At 49.0% G+C, this 17,673-nt stretch overlaps 1 protein-coding gene across 2 annotated transcripts in view; it reads left to right on the top strand.

The window, feature by feature from the left end:
• The window catches only part of LNX2 (ligand of numb-protein X 2), a 374,999-nt gene extending 357,634 nt beyond the window's left edge, over positions 1–17,365 (top strand). For both annotated transcript variants that reach the window (XM_063951718.1, XM_063951717.1), the window contains one exon: positions 8,994–17,365. In XM_063951718.1, the coding sequence (XP_063807788.1) occupies positions 8,994–9,129 (136 nt within the window). In that variant the 3' untranslated portion in view covers positions 9,130–17,365. The remainder of the gene's footprint in view (positions 1–8,993) is intronic.
• Positions 17,366–17,673: the final 308 nt, after the last annotated feature.

Genomic DNA, 17,673 nt, shown 5'->3' with positions numbered 1-17,673 from the left:
TTGTCTCAATTTTACGGTCAGCTGGCTCTTTTAGGGATAAAGAGCCGGGGACAGGCAGTACCAATTTCTTAGACAGTAAGAATACAGATGTATCGACCGCCGGGGGGCTTTTCCCAGACCTTCCTATCCTCAGCTGGAAGGGGGGAAGGTAGATAAAAACCTCTGAGGAATTTCACATTTTTTATCGGGGTTTAACCAAGCCTCCCTAGCAAGGGAGTTTAACTCCTTAGACACAGGAAAGGTAGCTGAACTACTTACATTAAATTATAACTCCTCATCTGGTTTCGCCTCCGGATCCAGTATTGAAGGACCTCCCTTATAGCAAAAATAAGGGCCTCCACCCTGGGAGACAGAGAGCTGTCCTCTATATCATCATCATCATCCACATCTGGCTGATCAGAATCAGACTGGAGAACCTGTGGTAATGAGCGTTTGTGGGAAACCCCTAGAGGAGGCTGTGAAACCTTTTTTTCTCTAACGTCCTTGAGGATGCTGGAACTCCGTAAGGACCATGGGGAATAGACGGGCTCCGCAGGAGATAGGGCACTTTAAGAAAGCTTTGGACTCCTGGTGTGCACTGGCTCCTCCCTCTATGCCCCTCCAGACCTCAGTTTTACACTGTGCCCAGAGCAAGATGGGTGCACTGCAGAGAGCTCTCCAGAGTTCTCTGCCTAGAAGCATTTTTGTTTGGATTTTTTTTTTCTACCTTTTACTACTTTTTCACAGGGAGCACTGCTGGCAACAGGCTCCCTGCATCGAGGGACTGAGGAGAGAGGAGCAGACCTTCTTGTCAAAGATAGGCTCTGCTTCCTCGGCTACTGGACACCATTAGCTCCAGAGGGGGTGAATGCAGGTTCTTACTGGGCGTCCACCCTCGGAGCCGCGCCGCCGTTCTCCTCACAGAGCTAGAAGTACAGAAGACAGAAGTCGTCAGGCGGCAGAAGCCTTCAGCTTCACTGAGGTAACGCACAGCACTGCAGCTGTGCGTCATTGCTCCCATACACCTCACATACTCCGGTCACTGTAAGGGTGCAGGGCGCAGGGGGGGGGGGGGGACGCCCTGGGCAGCAATATAAACTTCTGCATGGCAAAAAGACTATATACATGTACAGGTGGGCTCTGTACATGTATATAAGAGCCCCCGCCATATTTTACTAAGTTTGAGCGGGACAGAAGCCCGCCGCCGAGGGGGCAGGGCTTCTCCCTCAGCACTCACCAGCGCCATTTTCTCTCCACAGCACTGCTGAGAGGAAGCTCCCCGGACTCTCCCCTGCTTACACACGGTGAAAGGGTGCTTAAAAGAGAGGGGGGGGCACATAATTGGCGGTTTACATATTATACAGCGCTGCTGGGCAAAAACATTTTGTGTTAGTCTCCGGGGTTATTGCGCTGGGGTGTGTGCTGGCATACTCTCTCTCTGTCTCTCCAAAGGGCCTTGACAGGGATACTCTCTTCAGGAAAGGGGTTCCATGTGTGTGTGTGAAGTGTGTCGGTACGCGTGTGTCGACATGTTTGACGAGGAAGGCTCGCTTAATGTGGAGGGGGAGTGCTTGAATGTCAGGTCGCCGTCGTCAACACCGACACCGGAATGGGTGGATATGCTGAATGTCTTGAATGCAAATGTCAATCTGTTGCATAAAAGATTAGACAAGGCAGAAGCTAGGGATCAGTCAAGAAGGTACATGGATCATCCTTTGTTGCCAGAGGGAAAGGCAGGGGGAAAAAGCTGCACACAGCTAGTTCCCAATAGCAGAAGTCCTCCCCTGCATCTGCAAAGTCCACCGCATGATGCTGGGGCTTTCCGAGGGGAGGCAGATCTGGTGGGGGCTCGTCTTCGATTTTTCAGCCACGTCTGGGTTCACTCGCAGGTGGATCCCTGGGCATTAGAGATTGTTTCTCAGGGATACAGGCTGGAATTCGAAGACTTGCCTCCTCGACGATTTTTCAAATCGGCTCTGCCGGCTTCCCCGTCAGAGAGGGAGCTAGTGTTGGCAGCAATCCAAAAATTGTATATTCAACAGGTGATTGTCACAGTTCCTCATCTCCAGCAAGGAGAGGGATATTACTCAACCCTGTTTGTGGTCCCGAAACCGGACGGTTCGGTCAGACCCATTTTAAACCTGAAATCTCTGAACCTGTACTTGAAGAGGTTCAAGTTCAAAATGGAATCACTCAGGGCGGTCATCGCCAGCCTGGAGGGGGGGGATTGGATGGTGTCCCTGGACATAAAGGATGCTTACCTTCATGTTCCAATATTCCCCCCGCATCAGGCGTTCCTGAGATTTGCAGTGCAGGACTGTCACTACCAATTTCAGACGTTGCCGTTTGGGCTTTCCACGGCCCCGAGAATTTTCACCAAGGTAATGGCGGAAATGATGGTGCTCCTGCGCAGGCAGGGGGTCACAATTATCCCATACTTGGACGGTCTCCTCATAAAGGCGAGATCTCGGGAGAGGTTTCTGGACAGCGTGTCTCTGTCCATGAAGACGTTGCAGATACACGGCTGGATTCTCAATATACCGAAGTCCCAGCTAGTCCCTACAACGCGTCTGACCTTTTTGGGGCTGATTCTAGACACAGACCAGAAAAAGGTTTTTCTTCCGATCGAAAAGGTTCAGGAACTCATAGCCATGGTCAGGAACCTATTAAAACCAAAAAAGGTTTCAGTGCATCACTGCACGCGGGTCCTGGGGAAGATGGTGGCTTCCTACGAGGCCATCCCTTTCGGCAGGTTCCATGCGGGGACTTTTCAATGGAACCTCTTGGACAAGTGGTCCGGGTCCCATTTACAAATGCATCAAAGGATCACCCTGTCTCCCAGGACCAGGGTATCTCTCCTGGGGTGGCTGAACAGTGCTCACCTACTAGAAGGTCGCAGGTTCGGCATTCAGGACTGGGTCCTGGTGACCACGGACGCAAGCCTCCGAGGCTGGGGAGCAGTGACACTGGGAAGAAATTTCCAAGGTCTCTGGTCAAGCCTAGAGTCTTGTCTCCACATCAACGTCCTGGAGTTGAGGGCCATATACAACGCCCTGCGTCATGCGGAGGAATTGCTTCGGAGAAAACCGGTTCTGATTCAGTCAGACAATGTCATGGCAGTGGCTCATATAAACCGCCAAGGCGGAACAAGGAGCAGAATGGCCATGGCAGAAGCGACCAGGATTCTACGCTGGGCGGAAGGCTATGTAAGCGGCGCTGTCAGCGGTGTTCATCCCGGGGGTGGACAACTGGGAGGCGGACTTCCTCAGCAGGCACGACCTGCATCTGGGAGAGTGGAGACTTCATCAAGAAGTCTTCGCACAGATCACGGATCGTTGGGGACTGCCTCAAATCGACATGATGGCATCCCGTCTCAACAAATAGCTAAAGCGGTATTGCGCCAGGTCAAGGGACCCTCAGGCGGTAGCGATAGACGCTCTGGTGACACCTTGGGTGTTCAGATCGGTCTATGTGTTTCCTCCTCTTCCTCTCATACCCAAGGTGTTGAGAATAATACGAAGAAGCAGGGTCAGAACAATACTCATTGTTCCGGATTGGCCACGGAGGACTTGGTATCCGGAGCTGCAAGAGTTGCTCGCAGGGGATCCGTGGCCTCTTCCTCTAAGGCAGGACCTGCTGCGGCAGGGGCCCTGTCTGTTCCAAGACTTACCGCGGCTGCGTTTGACGGCATGGCGGTTGAACGCCGGATCCTAGCGGAAAAAGGGATTCCGGAGGATGTCATTCCTACCCTGATCAAGGCTATGAAAGACGTGACGTTAAAACATTATCACCGTATATGGCGGAAATATGTTTCTTGGTGTGAGGCCAGAGCTGCTCCTACGGAGGAGTTCCATTTGGGCAGTCTACTTCACTTCCTTCAAACAGGAGTGACTTTGGGCCTAAAATTAGGGTCCATAAAGGTCCAGATTTCGGCCTTATCCATTTTCTTTCAAAGCGAATTGGCCTCTATTCCTGAAGTACAGACCTTTGTGAAGGGAGTGCTGCATATTCAGCCTCCCTTTGTGCCTCCGGTGGCGCCTTGGGATCTTAACGTGGTGTTATGTTTCCTCAAGTCACCTTGGTTTGAACCACTCAAAACTGTGGAGTTGAAATACCTCACGTGGAAAGTGGTCATGTTGTTGGCGTTAGCTTCGGCAAGATGTGTTTCCGAATTGGCGGCTTTATCACATAAAAGCCCATACTTGGTTTTTCACGTGGATAGGGCAGAGTTGAGGACTCGCCCTCACTTTCTGCCAAAAGTGGTCTCATCTTTTCATGTGAACCAACCTATTGTCGTGCCTGTGGCTACACGGGACTTGGAGGATTCCGAGTCCCTGGATGTAGTCAGGGCTTTGAAGATTTCTGTGACCAGAACGTCTAGAATCAGGAAGACTGAAGCTATGTTCGTTCTGTATGCGGCCAACAAGGTTGGCGCTCCTGCTTCAAAGCAGACTATTGCTCGCTGGATCTGTAACACGATTCAGCAGGCGCATTCTACGGCAGGATTGCCGTTACCGAAATCGGTTAAGGCCCACTCCACTAGGAAAGTGGGCTCTTCTTGGGCGGCTGCCCGAGGGGTCTCGGCATTACAGTTGTGCCGAGCAGCTACTTGGTTGGGGACAAACACCTTTGCAAAGTTCTATAAGTTTGATACCCTGGCTGAGGAGGACCTCCTGTTTGCTCAATCGGTGCTGCAGAGTCATCCGCACTCTCCCGCCCGTTTGGGAGCTTTGGTATAATCCCCATGGTCCTTACGGAGTCCCAGCATCCTCAAGGACGTTAGAGAAAATAAGATTTTACTTACCGGTAAATCTATTTCTCGTAGTCCGTAGAGGATGCTGGGCGCCCGTCCCATGTGCGGACTTCTTCTGCAAGACTTGTATATAGTTATTGCTTACATAAGGGTTATGTTATAGTTTTTCGGTGGAACCGTGGCTATGTTGTTATTCATACTGTTAACTGGGTAAGTTTATCACAAGTTATACGGTGTGATTGGTGTGGCTGGTATGGATCTCGCCCTTAGATTTACAAAAATCCTTCCTCGTACTGTCCATCTCCTCTGGGCACAGTTTCCCTAACTGAGGTCTGGAGGAGGGGCATAGAGGGAGGAGCCAGTACACACCCAGAGTCCAAAGCTTTCTTAAAGTGCCCTATCTCCTGCGGAGCCCATCTATTCCCCATGGTCCTTACGGAGTCCCAGCATCCTCTACGGACTACGAGAAATAGATTTACCGGTAAGTAAAATCTTATTAGAATCTGCTGCCTTAGCCACACAATTAATTGAGTGTTTTAACATCTGTCTCTTTCATTTAGCAGCAGCTAGTTCAGAATTTACATTGTGAATCATGCTCTTAAAGCTATCTAACCAGTCAGGTTTCTGTGAGCTGGGTCCTTGAGGAGACAAGTAACATTGCTAACACATGAGAGACCCCGCATAAGACGGGGTAGAATTACAAGCAGCACACATAACCAAGTCTTGAGACATCATACAGGAAAGTACAGTGCAGCCCTTTGCCCAACACCCCAGACAGCCCTGTGGAGTGGTCACAGAGGAGCGGACCCAGCACACAGAAACACAGAGCAGAAATTGTGAAACAACGTGTATGTACTAATAGTGCAGTGGCGCTACCGCTGGCGAGCTCCCCCCTGTCTATGACCCCCTGTTACCAATGTATACAGCCTGTGGGTCCTGGAGGAGCAGCATGCATGCAGCCTTTGATGTCCGCAGCAGCAGGAAATGGCGCCTTCCTGCCGCTGGTCCCGCTTCGGGAAGCTCTGCCCCTTGCAATGGCGCACGGTCCCCCACAATATTATACTGGCCACAAGTGTAAAACACTGCATTTTAGTCATGAACAGTCCAAACAAAGCCTTAACTGTAGGGCAATAACCCTGAGCCAGTTATGTACGCGGTGGGCACCGCAGCTCTGGGCCCGTGACCGCTGCGTAACTTGCCACCAACACTGCTGGGCCCACTAACTGGGACCCCGGTGTAACACTCACCACACCTAGTCTTCGGCGTCTGAGGGTGGCGGCTAGCTGCTGGTGTGGGCACACATACTGACGATAAGTGATCATCAGCTCAGGAGCTCAGTGTCCTGTCAGCTGGGATTACGACCCATTAACCCTCAGGAGGTTGGTTCAGTCCCCCCTTTAAGTCCCACGAAGCAAGTAGAACAGAACAAAAAACTGCAACAAACGAGCGCCTAATCATCAAATAACAATGAAAACCAATACGTGTTTAGTAGGATTAAATTATCACAATTTTATGTTCCTGATGGTCTGCGCTTGCCGGAATACTATGTGTAGTATTGTGGTGGGGCATAGAGAAAGAACAGGCGGCTGCGCTGAATATCAGGAACGGAATACAATGTACAGAGAGCCAACGTAAAAAATAACAATGTTTATTTGTAAAACATATAAAAGGTTAATTATCATATGACCGGTGAATAATATGTATATATAAAGAACATTCACTAGACGTGAACTGGTGGTCTGTTGTAATAACTCAGCTTTTAGGGGTGAGAAGTTCCGTGTTCAGCTAGTTAAATCATTGATAAGTACCAGGTGTATTAGTGGAATCCTTGTAAATTCAAAGTCCCTCAGTTGAAATTGAGATTCAATACCTTTCCAGATGGGCTGGTGAGAGCCGAGCGTCCTCGGCTTCAATGTCCTGCAATGCCCATATATGCTGTGCAGCGGAAAGGAGGAGACCGTCTCTCTCACAACCCGGTCGTGGCGGCGTACATGCTGAAGCCGCTGATGTCGGATGCTGTAGACGGAGGGTGCAGCGGGGACCAAGGAACACCTGGAAAAGTTCACCTGAACTGAGTACGGATAGGGGCGGGTCCTGACGCGTTTCGTCACGTTCACGTGACTTCGTCCACCAGTCCACCAGTGACCAGTCCACGAAGCAAGTAGCCTGTCTGCCAAGCAGAGCTACCTGAAAATAAGAAACTTAAAAGAAAAATCTCTGGAGCTCCAGAGAAGTGCACCCAGCTCCTCGGGCACATTTTTCTAAACGGAGTCTGGTAGGAGGGGCAAAAAGGGGAGGACCCAGCACACACATACACACACTAAAATTTTAAAGTGCCAGGCTCCAGTGGATCTGATCTATATCCCATGGTACTAAAGTACAAGACCCCAGTATCCACTAGGACGTAAGAGAAAAATCGGTTGCAGGGTTTTTTGCGGTCAACACAAGCGAGGCAGGAAAAAATGCAACCACGAAACACCGGGTACTTTCATGTGTGTTCCAGCTGCTCTGGCGTTCTCCACAGCTCCCTGTCATCTCATCTCCATCGTTCCACTTCGAAGGGGGATACTGGGAGGGGAGGAGGCTGCTAAGAGGGGAGGAGGCTACTAGGAGAGGAGGAGGACATCACTGTTGGCAACACCATCATCTCCCCCATTCCCCAAATCCGCTGCATGGGTATCACTCTTGACTCCTCCCTTTCCTTCACCCCACACGTCCAATCTCTAGCTCAATCCTGTCTGTTCCAGCTATGCAACATCGTTCGCCTACTGCCGTTCATCTCTCAGAGTGCGACAAAATTTATTATCCACTCACTGGTCATCTCACGGCTCAACTATTGCAACATTCTTCTTACTGGCCTCTCACGCTTGCATCTTGCTCCTCTTTGTTCTCAACTCCACAGGTAGACTTATCTTCCTCTCCCGCCGCTCTACATCTGCCGCTCCCCTTCGACAAAGCCGTGCAGCTCCCATTCCCCTACAGAATCCTCTTCAAACTCCTCACCCTCACATACAAGTCCTCCTCTAACATCATTGCTCCTTACATCTCCAACCTCATCTCACTACATACTCTTTCCCGTTCTCTCTGGTTGGCCAATGACCGCCATCTCTCCTCTACACTGGTCACTGCATACCATGCGCGAATCCAAGGTTTTGCCCATGCTGCCCCCTTCACTTTAATGAGCTCCCTTGCTCTATTACACTCTCCCTGGCCTTTGCCAAGCTTCAAACGGGCACTTAAAATCCAGCTGTTCATCAAACCGTACCCTTCCGCATAACCTAGTCTCGAGGCCACTCTGTCTACCCCCTGCCTCATGCCTTGGTCGTCTCTGTCTTGCTTGCTTCAGGCCACCTTCCACTTACTCGCACCTCATGTCACCTGTCTGCCTCCCCCTAGATTGTAAACTCCTTGGAGCAGGGCCCTTATCCCTCCTGTTCTCATATTCCTCTTCTCTCGCACTTTAGTTACAGCTGGGGGGAGGAGGCTGCTAGGAGATGTAGTTCTTCCTGCTGCTGACACCTGACACAGAGGGGTCACACACACACACACACACACACACACACCGGGACTCACAAACACTCCTGACAGGGGGCCACAGGGCTCTCACATACACATAAACACACCGCTGCTACAGTAGACCAGGATGCGGAGGAAGAATATAGCGCTTCAGAAGGTGAGTAATTAAGAACTAATTAAGCTAAATGGAAACTTCCAATTCCTAAATTAGTCATGAAGGGGGTTATGGGGTTCCAGAGCAAGTCCTGACAAATTTTCCTTACATTTTTTTCCTCACTGATTTTACTAAAAATCATAACTTGCTCTGGGACTGCGAGCAATAGGACGCAGTGATTTTATTTCTTCTGTCCTTCAATTGAATAGGAAAAATACTGCAGTTGCCGGTTTTTAACAAATCCATGCAGAAATGGATATGCCCATTAGTGTATCATTAACAAATTATATTTCTCACCTTACTTACACGATTAAGATGAAACAAACAGGTGTGCATCACATAACACAAGGGAAGTATAATGTCTCCTGCTGTCTTCTTATGATATTTTATTACCTTTATTACACCTTCATGTCATCACCATCATGGTAGGTCCCAGACTGTCAAAGCAGAGATTGTACAATACTGTATTGATCATAATAACCACGTATTCCTCTATAACCAATGGAAAGATGGCAAATTTGCTGTTGTAGTAAGTGGATAAATTTGTGACCTGTCCACATCTATTTATATACAAATTATTATCCATTGCAGGTGTGGAGATATGATTGTGGCAGTGAACGGGTTATCTACAGTGGGAATGAGTCACTCCGCTCTGGTCCCCATGCTTAAGGAGCAACGAAGCAAAGTCACACTTAGCGTCATCTCCTGGCCTGGAAGCCTGGTCTAAGTGGTAGTTTAAAAGGCATTGCCTTGCTGTATCCACTCTGCTTTAGAGCTGGTTAAGATCTGGGCCAAATCTCTACAACAATCAGTTCAATGACTGGCTCCTTCCATAGATTCATCTGCTCAAAAGTTAAGGATGAACAGTACCATCTTTGAAGCAACTTTCATGGTGGAAAGTCTAACATGGGTGACCTGGTCTCACCCACTACCATCTGTGCTAGCCTAGTAGCCACATCTGTAGACTGTATCTTGAGCACCGCCATTTGCCCACATATGAATAAAGTCTTGCTGAAGAGATTGTACTAAGCCATAAGAGTAAATGTTAGTATGTGCCAAGAGTACAAGGTGTTGGATGGCCCTTCTTACTTCTTCAGAGCTGAAATGTGTACCAGATTAAGTATTTCCCCATCTTCTCTGTAAATGTGAAAGCCTGACTCCCGCTGCATTTATTTATAGACGATTCTGCTGCTAGAGGACCATTATTGGTATACCTCAAGGGAACATTGCCAGTAACGGATGTCCTTAAAAATATCATTCATCTCCGCGCGGCTGCTTTGAGAATTCCACAGGGGGGCGAAGATCTTTCACTACTGGGTTTTGTACTGTGCAATAACTGTTTGTTTCTTTGTCTCTTTTTTTTTTTTCAAAAAAGTAATTTAATACACAACGAAGCCTGTACAAATGAAAGGGGGATTTGTTTCAATGATGATAATGAATGTTTTTTTGGTAGTATAAACAAACTTTTGATATTTTTATTGCAATCTTTATATTACGATATGCTTGTGGTTGTGGACTTTTTACAAAGTTGGACATGTAAGTAGCTTGTTGAGTATAATATGAATCAAGAATAGGAATTATTGCGCTTCCCAACCCTGTTTCTGCCAGGCATCTAAATGAATGTAATTTCACAACTTGCTGGGCATTGTGGGAGAAGGCTAGTATTGTATTATGGGATATGTAGTGCAACAATAATGCTACCCACACACGTGACGGTCTTTATGCTTTTGATCAAATGATATCGATTTTGATAACGTCTTTTGTCTTGCAATGTCACTGCATCACACACTATGCACATTTTATTTTACAATGCAGTAGAAAAGTTATAAGAGATTGGAAGGTTAACCCATGCGATTTTATATTCTAGATCTAAATTACTGAAGAATTGTGCAGAGACGTGTGATTACAGCACACACACACTGCAATGCATTTCCCACCAATAGCTATCCAAACTGACATCTCTGTTGAAATTGTATTGTGTGCCTTCCACACATTACAAACAAATTGTACTGCATTTAATATTTCATTTTTGACCCAAGGTGCACAAGTTCACACACTGAAGGCAGCCATTTTGCAGGCTAAACCATTATTCAGAGTAATGGTTTAGCCATTATTCATGATAATGCAGTCTACCAATACAGTAGAAAGTAGTGATATCACTGAGACCTTAAGCAAATAGTGGGGGAGATCTATCAAAGCTTTGAGAGAGTGAAAGCAGAGAGAGATAAAGTACTAACCAATCAGTTCCTAACTATAATTTTTCAAACACAGCCTGTATGATGACAGGAACTGATTGGTTGGTACCAGGGCCGGATTAAGCCTTGGGGGGGCCTGGGGCACTTAAGACAGGGGAGCCCTGGTGGAGGGGGAGGGTGTATATTAGATTGTGCATACCTCTCAACATGACCCATTCTGGGAGGTACAAAATGCTCTCTACCTGGACTTTCCTTTTAATATATGACTGGCATCACGTGTTGAAATATTTCATTAATAAAAAAGGTATTTCAACAAAAATGATTACAATCATAAATTCAGAGGGAAGTCTAGTGATGTCAGTGTGCTTGGGCTGGGGGCCCCTTGACAGAGGGGGGCCCGGGGTACAGTATGCCCTGCATCCCCCCCTTAATCTGGCTATGGTTGGTACATGAGCTCTCTTCACTTTATCTGTCTCCAAGCTTTGATAAATCTCTTTAAGGAGCCTTTGACATGGCTGAGCCATGAAGGAACTACTGACATCGGTAAAGCACAATACATCTGCTTCTAAATTCAACGTACGCAAGTTGCCGAATGAAAAATATGCAAAAATGTTCTGTGCATAAACAGAAAACAGGATGCACGCATATGCACATTTACTTGAGTGGGATATGTGCCCCCACTTGTGCCTGAAGAGCTGGGACCGGAGAAAGATGAAGGGGCGGAGTAACATAGGCTCAGTACAGTAACGGTGGGTTCTGCAAACAGATGCAGACCTGCACAGAGCCTCATATGCATCTGGCCAACCTATATCATTTTTGAGTGCACTAGGGCACGAATACAGTGATCATTAAGATAGCCTCCACTACGTAACCACTGATGACTGCACATCATCTGTGAAGCTGATTAGTGCTGTTTTTGTTTCCTGTATATAGTTTTTTTTGAGTGTTTCAACACTTTATTTTTACATATGAGATGTAGACCACTACTGTATTAAAGGGTTTTATTTATGTTTTATGGAAATGTAATATTTTGCAATCATAGTAACTGAGCACAAGGGTGTAAGTGTACGTGACATATGCGTGTCATCAGCCTTGTGCATGTGCTACAGGATCCAACCTGCATTTTTTTACAATTTAGTTTTTGCCTACAATTGCGTTGTTTTAATGAACACACATTACATCTACGAACTTGGACACAAATACATTCAAACTTACCACCCGCGCCATTGCCAGCATGCCACAATTATATCACTGGTTCTTACAGAAAAATGTATCTAACCTTGGTGGTGTTGCCTATAGCAACCAATTAGATTCCACCTATCATTTCTCTAGCAACCATAAGGGATATTGGGGAATCTGGTACGATGGGGTATAGACAGGGTCCAAAGGAGCCGGTGCACTTTAAATTTCTTCAGCTGGGTGTACTGGCTCCTCCACTCTATGCCCCCTCCCCCAGGCAGTTTAGAAAAAAGTGCCCTCAGGAGAGGATGCACACTCTGCTAGCTCTAGAGAGTTTTCTTCAATTTCTTTTTAACTTTTATTATTTTCGGTATGCTGTTTGGGCAACAGCATGCCTGCACCGTGGCAGTTAGGTGGGGGGACGGTCACTGGCCTTACGAGGTGCAGAGCTGCTTCCCCGCTGCAGTTCCACCGTCCTAAGGTGGTGTTGTTCAGCGGGGCACTGCGCCTTGGCTATCACAGCCGCAGCACGCCGCACACCCCTATCGCTGCCTGGAGGTGACATCGGTGGTGAGTACAAACTGGGAGCCCCGCTAGGTGGGTCCCCTGGTTCAAAGTACGCGGCGTATGGGACCCTCACAATGGCGCGGCGTATGGGACCATCCTAGGGGGGTCCCGCTAAGATCCCCCGTGTGGAACTAGCACAGAAAAAAAACTTGTTGTGATGTTTTGAGCTAAAAAGGAGACTTTGCCAGTATAATATAGTAACGTAACTCCGGTGCCATTGGAGGGGGCGGAGCTACATCAGAGCAGGACCTGAGGCGTTATGGCACCTTCCTCGGCTTACTGCAGCCATATAGAGCACACACAGCGTTTCCTGACTCCTCAGCCACGCTGGATATGTGGTACAGGGTGTAGCAAAGTTGGAAAGCCGCTTGTGTACACTATCTGGATCCCATTTAGGACAAAAATTGTTAGTGTTTACTGTATTATAGGGAGCTGACAGCCTCACTGGGGCTGTGCAGCTCAGGGTGTGCTGGTGTCCTCTCTCTGTGTCTCCTCTCACATACAGTAGGGCAGGCTTGCAATATAACTGTCTGTGTGTATGTTGTGTGCTCACTGTGAAACATGGGTAAATACAAGCTGTGCAGTGTATGTCACACTAGATTCTCTCCATTATCTACTGATTCTGTTTCATGTGAACAATGCAGTCAATCTTCACAATCAGTGAAGGGGCTGGAGGAGAGGGTCCAGGGCCCCACTGGTTAGGGTCTCTTAAGACTATGATGTCAGATATGTCATCCCAGCTCACTGCTAATGTACATAAGACTCAGCTACTACAACAAGCTGTTGCAGATTTAGCTGCTAGGGCAGGTGCACAGCCCCCCTCTGTCATGCAGGTCCACAGAAGCGTGGTTTACGTGCTCTACTATCTGATCCAGATGATGATATACAGGAGGATGGGGATGACCTGGATCCCGTTAGTGGGGATCCCGATTCTGCCCAGGGTATTGAACCCCTAATTCTGGCTATAAGGGATGTGTTAAAGCTCCCTCTAGAGGACACTGCGTCACAGCAGTCGTTTTTCTTTGTACAGAACAAGCCTAATGTCACTTTCCCTGACGCTACAGAGTTACAGGACCTATTCAAACAGGCCTGGAAAAATCCAGACAAGAAATTCCAAGTGTCCAAAAAGTTTTTGCGCACTTTCCAATTTGCTCCTGAAGGTAGAAAACTTTGAGAGGAACCTCCTGGGGTTGATGTATCAGTCTCTCGCCTGCCTTATAAGGTGATGCTGCCTGCCCCGGGCTACTTTACCATGAAGGATCCTGGGGATAAGATGATAGAGACTACTATAAAGTCTATATACACAGCAGCCGGTATATCACAAAGACCGGTCATTGCGGGTTGCTGTATGACCCATGCCATTCATTCTTGGGCCACTCAAATGCAGGTGGGCCTCTCGGGAGATGTGGCCTTAGTTACTATGGTAACCCTCCTGAAGCACATTTAGGACACTACACGTGTCCTCTGTGATTCACTCAAGGAGATGGGAAACATTAATGCTCTGACTTCTGCCATGGCAGTGTCGGCGCGCAGGGCCTTGTGGTTGCGTCAGTGGATTGCGGACGCAGAATCCAAATGTAGTGTGGAATCCCTCCCCTTTTCTGGGAATGGCCTTTTGGGGTTGACTTGGATACCTGGATTTCCAAAGTTACGGCTGGAAAATTCACGTTTCTGGGGCCCCGCCGGCGAGGCGCTCCTATCCGAGGCCGTCTGTCCAGTCCTTTCGGTCTCACAGATTTCGATCGAAGCCCAAAGGTGCCTCCAATGCGACTAGAGGCACCAGAGCTACAGTAAGTCCAGAAAACCTGCAAGCACCAGATCTCAGGAACAGTCCACTGGTTCTGCCTCCACTAAGGCCTCAGCATGATGGTGCCCACCCACCCTGAGGGGATCTCGAGGTGAGAGCTCGACTGTTTCACTTCAGCACGCTGGAGTTCGACAGTACTCCTTCCCCCGGCTAAAGTTTGTCCAGTCCCACGTCATTGTTCCAGTACCGCAACGCGGCAAAGAGTTTTACTCAAGCCTGTTTGTGGTTCGGTCAGACCCATTTTGAATATGAAATACTTGAATCCTTATTTTAAGGTGTTCAAGTTCAAGATGGAATCCCTGCGATCAGTGATTGCAGACCTGGAAGAGCAGGAATTTATGGTCTCCTTGGATATCGAGGACGCCTATCTCCATATTCCGATTTGGCTGCCTCATCAGGCGTACCTGCGGTTTGCCCTGCTGAACAATCCCTTCCAATTCCAAGCACTGCCCTTTGGCCTGTCCACAGCCCCGAGGGTTTTCACGAAGGTGATGGCGGGGATGATATTTCAACTCCGGGTCCAGGGGGTCAATGTGGTCCCTGGACGATCTTCTGATAAAGGCAAGACCCAGGGAGCTTTTGTTGGTCCATATCAACCGCACCATCCATCTTCTGTCAGACCATGGGTGGATCCTCAACTTACAGAAGTCCCACCTGGAGCCAACTCAGCGGCTCCTGTTCCTGGGGATTTTGCTGGATACTGTGGCCCAGAAGGTGTTCCTACCAGAGGACAAGGCGAAAGCACTTCAGGAGATGGTCCGCATGGTGCTGACCTATTCGAGTGTCCGTCCATCTTTGCATAAGATTGTTGGGAAAGATGGTCGCCTCATACGAGGTGATCCAGTATGGGAGGTTCCATGCCAGAACATTTCAGTTGGATCTCCTGAGCAAGTGGTCCGGATCGCATATACAGATGCACCGGATGATTCAGTTGTCACCTCAGGCCAGGATTTCACTCCTGTGGTGGCTATAGTCCTCCAATCTCCTGGAAGGCCAGAGTTTCGGGATTCAGGATTGGACCCTCCTCACGACGGATGCGAGTCTACGGGGATGGGGAGCTGTCACCCAAGGGGCGTAGTTCCAGGGCAGGTGGTCAGCCCATGAAGCCCTCCTTCCGATCAACATTCTGAAACTTTAGGCGATCTACAATGTTCTGCTTCAGGCCTCTCCTCTGCTCAAGGATCACGCAATCCAGGTACAGTCGGACAACGCCACAGCTGTGGCATATATCAATCGACAAGGAGGGACAAAAAGCAGAGCCTGCATGCGAGAGGTGTCAAAAATACTCCTCTAGGTGGAAAGAAATGCGAGAGCAATGTCAGCAATATTCATTCCGGGTGTGGACAACTGGGAAGCGGACTTCTAGAGTCGTCATGATCTCCACCCGGGGGAGTGGGGGCTCCACCATCTGGTGTTTCAGCAGATCATCAGTGGGGTTGCCCAAAAATAGACATGATGGCTTCTCGTCTCAACAAGAAATTCCCTGGTATTGCTCACGGACCAGGGACCCTCAGGCGAGGGCAGTAGATGCACTGACGTCACCTTGGCCTTAACGGCTGGTCTACCGGTTTCCTCTAATTCCGTTGCTCCCAGGCAATTCTGATTGCCCCGGATTGGCCTCGGAGGGTGTGGTACGTGGATCTTCTGGACATGTCCATCGAAAACCCTTGTCCTCTACCACTAAGAAGAGATATTCTTCAACAAGGACCGTTCATCTACCCGGACTTACGGCGACTTCGTTTGACAGCATAGAGGTTGAACGGAACATCCTAGCTCACAAGGGCCTTTTCACGAAGGTTATTGCTACCATGGTTCAGGCCCGGAAACCTGTGACGTCAAAACACTATCATCATATCTGGAGGAGATATGTCTCTTTGTTCGAGGAACGCACGTGTCCGCGGGTAGAGTTTCACTTGAGACGTTTCTTACATTTCCTGCAGGCTGGTGTGGATAAGGGCTTACGTCTGGGTTCCATTAAGGTCCAGATTTCAGCCCTCTCCACTTTCTTTCAGAAGAAATTGGCAGTGTTGCCGGAAGTTCAGACCTTCTTGCAAGGGGTACTCCACATACAACCACCTTTTGTGCCGCCTACGGCACCCTGGGATTTGGATGTAGTGTTGGCATTTCTACAGTCCTCCTGGTTTGAACCTCTGATGACGGTAGAAGACAAGTACCTCACATGGAAGACGGTGATGTTACTGGCCCTGGCTTCTGCTTGACGTGTCTCCGAATTGGGGGACTTATCGTGTAAAAGTCCGTACTTGGTCTTTTACGAGTACAGAGCGGAGCACCGGACTAGACAGCAGTTCCTGCCGAAGATTGTCTCCGCTTTTCACCTGAATCAACCTATTGTGGTTCCGTACAGTTCTGACTCTTCTGAGGCATGCACAGCATCGGAGGCATTGGATGCTGTGCGTGCCTTGAAGATCTATGTTAAGCACACAGCTCAGGTCAAAAAAACGGATTCCTTGTTCGTGCTCTATGATGCGCAGAAAAAGGGTTTCCCTGCTTCGAAGCAGTCCATTGCTCATTGGATTAGGCTTACTATCCAACATGCCTATGTGTCGACAGCCTTACCTGTTCCTAAGTCTCTGAAGGCCCACTCTACAGGATCAGTGGGCTCTTCCTGGGCGGCTGCCCGTGGAGTCTCGACCTTGCAACTATGCCGAGCTGCTACTTGGTCGGGGAAGAACACCTTTGTGAAGTTCTACAAGTTTGATACCCTGGCCAAAGAGGATACCCAGTTTGGGCAGGCGGTGCTGCAGCAGTCTCCGCCCATTCCCACCCGTTCTGGAAGCTTTTGGACATCCCCATCATACTAGATTCCCCAATATCCCTTATGGATGCAAGAGAAAATAGGATTTGAATACCTACTGGTAAATCCTTTTCTCGTAGTCCATAAGGATATTGGGGGTCATTCTGACCCGATCGCACGCTGCAGTTTTTCGCAGCATAGCGATCGGGTCTGAACTGCACCGGCGCCACAGTGCGCCGGCGCATGGCCGCCCGTCGCTGTGCTACGATCGCCTCTGATTGACAGGCAGAGGCTGTCAATGGGTGGGAGGGGGCGAAACGGCAGCATTTGGCCGCCGTTTCGTGGGCACGGTCCAGCCAATGCAGGCGTGGCCGGACCGTGCGGGGAGTGACCCGCAGCAGATGTGTGCCATCACACACAGCCACTGCGGGCCGGGGACCGAAGAGTAGCTCCCGGCCAGCGCGCTAAAGCTGCACTGGATGGGAGCTACTCTTGAAGTGCAAAGGCATCGCCGCTGTGCGATGCCTTTGCACTTCTGCGGGGGGGGGGGGGGTAGGTAGCACTGACAAACGGGGCGGACTAGCCCTGTGCTGGCCGTCCCCCCGCATGTCTGAGTTCGTGATCGTAGCTGTGCTAAATTTAGCACAGCTACGACCAATACGGAATGACCCCCATTGGGCGCCCGCCTCAGTGTGTTGACTTTTCTGCAGGTTCTTGTTATGTAGTTACCTGTTCAGCTGTTGCTGTTACCAGCCATTGCTGGTTGTT

The sequence above is a fragment of the Pseudophryne corroboree genome, chromosome 2, assembly GCF_028390025.1.
Source record: "Pseudophryne corroboree isolate aPseCor3 chromosome 2, aPseCor3.hap2, whole genome shotgun sequence".
Lineage (NCBI taxonomy): Eukaryota > Metazoa > Chordata > Amphibia > Anura > Myobatrachidae > Pseudophryne > Pseudophryne corroboree.
The sequence above is the reverse complement of the archived record's forward strand: the minus strand, read 5'-3'. Positions and strand labels throughout refer to the sequence as shown.